At 29.5% G+C, this 3,859-nt stretch overlaps 1 protein-coding gene across 1 annotated transcript; it reads right to left on the bottom strand.

Moving 5' to 3' along the window:
* Window positions 1-399: 399 nt before the first annotated feature.
* LOC137822926 (bidirectional sugar transporter SWEET3-like) lies at window positions 400-2,318 on the bottom strand. Its single transcript, XM_068627949.1, has 6 exons — window positions 1,963-2,318; window positions 1,812-1,848; window positions 1,495-1,717; window positions 1,147-1,308; window positions 835-954; window positions 400-739 (listed from the first exon to the last, which is right to left on the bottom strand). The coding sequence occupies exons 1-6, from the start codon at window positions 1,997-1,999 to the stop codon at window positions 554-556; spliced, it is 765 nt and encodes a 254-aa protein (XP_068484050.1). The 5' UTR covers window positions 2,000-2,318; the 3' UTR covers window positions 400-553.
* Between the last annotated feature and the right edge of the window lie 1,541 nt (window positions 2,319-3,859).

Here is a 3,859-nt window from a genome sequence, read left to right as displayed (position 1 = left end):
TCACGCATTTTTCATTAGTAATCTTTTTAACCGCATAAGACACCTTTGTTTTAAACCATATTTTATTCTTCTTTATGTGCAATATAGCCAAATCATGATTGTCCCAATGCTACCACATTTGAGGAAATACAACTTCCAACAGCTGTATAAAAAAAATCTACCATGAATAGTACCATCTTTAGAAGAACAAAGATCCTCATTTCTCCAATGTTTTTTATTCTTATCTCTCATAAATTGCCATACCAATTCTTCTTTACACAAAAGGGCACATGCACTGGAAAATCAAAAGAAATGTGGACCAAAATCTAGAAAGTTACATTAATTTTTGCATCTGGTTTTTTGCAGTTTTCCCATTTTTACAGCATGAGGCTTCGTTAACGTAAACAGGTAAAGCAAAGCTTGAACAATAAAACAAACTATTTATTAAGAACTAACAATACATCCAAAGCTAAGAGGACCATTGTCTCTTAAAATAAAGAAAATAAACATAAAGAAAGGAATATATGAATGGAACATTCTGAAATCTTCAACAACCTTTCCCCTTTAGAACATTTCACAAGTTTTCGTTCATGTGATTCGTGACATTCGTTTCAACTTTCCCCATTTCCATGTCTACCTTCTCCAAGTTACCCTTTTCCTGGTCTCCCTTGCTTGGTTCTTCCACAACACTCCCTTTTCTGTATTTACAGTAAAGTACAAGTTGCAGGATGGACAAGGGAGTTCCAAGCACACTTGGTCCCTGTCATCGTGAGAGAAATAAAATATCAGTATTGGTATTACTGTGTTTTTTAACTTATGAAATTATAATATCCAAGAGATTATTTTGAAACCCACCGCAACGAAAATATCTCGAATGAGGAGTCCATAGATGAGCCAGAGTGTAGAAGAAAAGAATGAGCACACGGATAAAGTTATTGGCATGAATTCCACACTCTTTGTTTGTATAACTTTCTTCTGCACCAATTAAAAACGAAACATAGTTATATACTTATTATTTAAGCTACCATATTTAATTGGATTCCTTATCAGGAACCATAGAAACAAAAGGAAAAGACACTTAGTTTAATTTTTTAGTTACCAGCAAGAATATACTCTTTAGTAATAACAGAATATCTGAACAGTGGAAAACAAAGATGAGTCACTCACCATCGCAACGAGTGGAGATCCATACAGTGTTACTGAAACAACTAAGCCGATGCTACCCACGAGAATCTTCCGGTGACGGTTATCATGGAATGCAAAAGCTGAGACTGCAGCAGTTATGCAAAACACAAGCACAACTGGTATTGCAGTCATGGCTACCTTCACCTGCAACAACATTTACTCATTTCAAAAAGTGCAACAAATGGACCTGAAAACTACAGTTATATCTCTCAAATCACGTCGCTAACTTGTTTTTACATCAAGGAAGTTAAAATAATGAAATATGATTCAAAAGAAGGTACCATGGTGCAAATGATTTTTTCAATGCATGAAGAGAGTAACTTGGCTTACCTTTCCTTTGGACGAAGTAAACCAGAAATAAATGAGAACATAGGATAACTCGAGAACAATCCCAACACCATTAACGGTGACTATTGGGAAATTTTCCCACTTGCAGCTCACAACAGGTAAACCGTACCAAGTGTAAAGGAGACAGTTCAAGAGTCCAATGATGTAAGGAATGCATGAAAACTCCTCTGTGCTTTTCTTTCTTATAATTCTTCTAAAGGTAACCCTGAACATGAAAAGCATGAAAAGTGTTCAACACTTTATGCATTCTCTAAAGGGGAGAACATTAAAGCAGAAATATTGTTAAACATGTAACATACATTGGTGCAGCATAAAGGGACATTGAAGCTGCATTGCCTGCATAAAAAAACAGAACTAACGAGTCAATTTCTTTGAAGACTAAAACATTCTTTGAAGACTCAAAGAATTAGTTGTCCTAAGTTCTAAGCTAAGGAATGAAGGAAGAAGTACCAAAAACAGCAATAAGCATACGAATGGTCTCTGCCATGTCTAGTTCTTTTACTGAATACTTAGATGTTAGAAGAGATGAATATTTTGTACTTCCAACAAGTGCATTAAGAATGCTCTATTTATAGCAAGTTGAGAACACCGGACGCGTAGGAAAACTTCAAATAATATTAAAAATTAAACAATGTATAAATCGAAAAAGAGAAGAAAAAAAGAAGAAGAGGGAAGAAGTTTTTCATCAACTTGCTCAATATAACAGTATTCTTCCAAATTCCCACCCAGTCCCCCTACTTTTTTTTCTCCCAGTTTTAGAGGCTTATGTTATGGTTAAGCAACAGACACAGAACATTATTTGCCATAAACTATGATGTGTTGTTCCTTCATTTTTGACAAATATCTTGCGTGTCATTTGATATTTCATGTTATTATCTGTATAGTATTTTGATTTAAGACCTTTGTTTTTCTAATACAAATTATCAGTGCCTTTTGCTTTTTATTTGGTTTGGTAAAGCATTATTGAGGATAATAGTGCCTTTCAAAACATTACTAAGATGATCTACTCTTCATGACGTGGCTTCCATTTTTAAGAGATATGAGAGTTTATTTGGTATGGCTAAATTATGCTGGATTTTGCTTCTCTAATAGGGTGTTTTTAGCAGACAAAGTGAACAATCATAACTTTTTCTATGATCACTTAGCAATTATAATTGTATATTACAAAAATTATATTTTATCGAAATATAACTTAAGCTTAATAATTTTATACTTTTTGCCTTCAGAGTACAAAGCCAAATTTTGGTATATTTTAGACAAATGACTTATCTTATATATAAAAAAAATGTATACAAAGTTTTAGGATAAAGCTAATATATATCAATTATCTTACTTCGTCTTTTATGATTTTTGGTTGTTTGTTTTTTTATTTTTTATTCTTAATTTTTTTTATAGGTATCTAATTTTTGTTAATTATTTATTTTATATTTTTTCTTTAACTAAATTTAGAGTGAGTGTAATGTTTATATATATTCAAATAATCTATTTTAATTTTAATAGAAAAAATATTTACTCTTATATATTTTTGTTTTTTTTTCATCTATGATCTGTTTTGTTCTTCTTTATTGAAATTTTGTAAAATAATATCAGAGTTTTGATTGCTATTTTAACGAAGGTTTATATCTATATATCATTTTCAATACTTATCAAATAAATTATAAACTCAATAATTTGTACAGATATTTAACTAAAAAATTAGTAAAACAAACCAGATTTTTTCCCACTGAGATTTATTATAAGTAATTTTCTTAAAGTTGAGAAATTTATAACTCATCTTGATGTTCAGAAAGTTGACTGATAACGGTTTTGATTTTTATTCCCAAGAATATATTTTCAATAGAGACTTGTCTTGTTCTCCCAGAAATAAAAGAACAAAAAAACTAATTTAGCCTTTTATTAAGATTTTTCTTATAAACTCTCCTAAAAATACCTGTAATTAACTTTTATTAAAGTTATATTTTTATTCATAAAAAGGACTTTTGTATTTAAATCCCTGTACAAACTATAATTTGCCTTTTTTTTCTTTACAGAAAAGAAAAAAAATCTCTCAATATATATATATATATATATATATATATATATATATATATATATATATATATATATATATATATATACTTGAGATTCTAAGAATAAAATCATTCTTAAAAGAATATAACTTGGGAATAGATAAAATTTTGGTTGCTAATTAGATACCAATTTAGAAATTATTTAACAATAATAAAAACTAATTTAGAAACCAAAATTTGTTTTAGTTTTTAAAATGGTCTCTAATTTAGTTACTATTGCAACTAATTATTTTGGTATCTAAAAATTGGTTTCTATTTCATAATTTGTTTGTAGTGAT

This window comes from Phaseolus vulgaris, chromosome 9 (genome assembly GCF_000499845.2).
Source record: "Phaseolus vulgaris cultivar G19833 chromosome 9, P. vulgaris v2.0, whole genome shotgun sequence".
NCBI lineage: Eukaryota > Viridiplantae > Streptophyta > Magnoliopsida > Fabales > Fabaceae > Phaseolus > Phaseolus vulgaris.
Note: the sequence above shows the minus strand (reverse complement) of the source record. Positions and strands in the feature narration are given on the sequence as shown.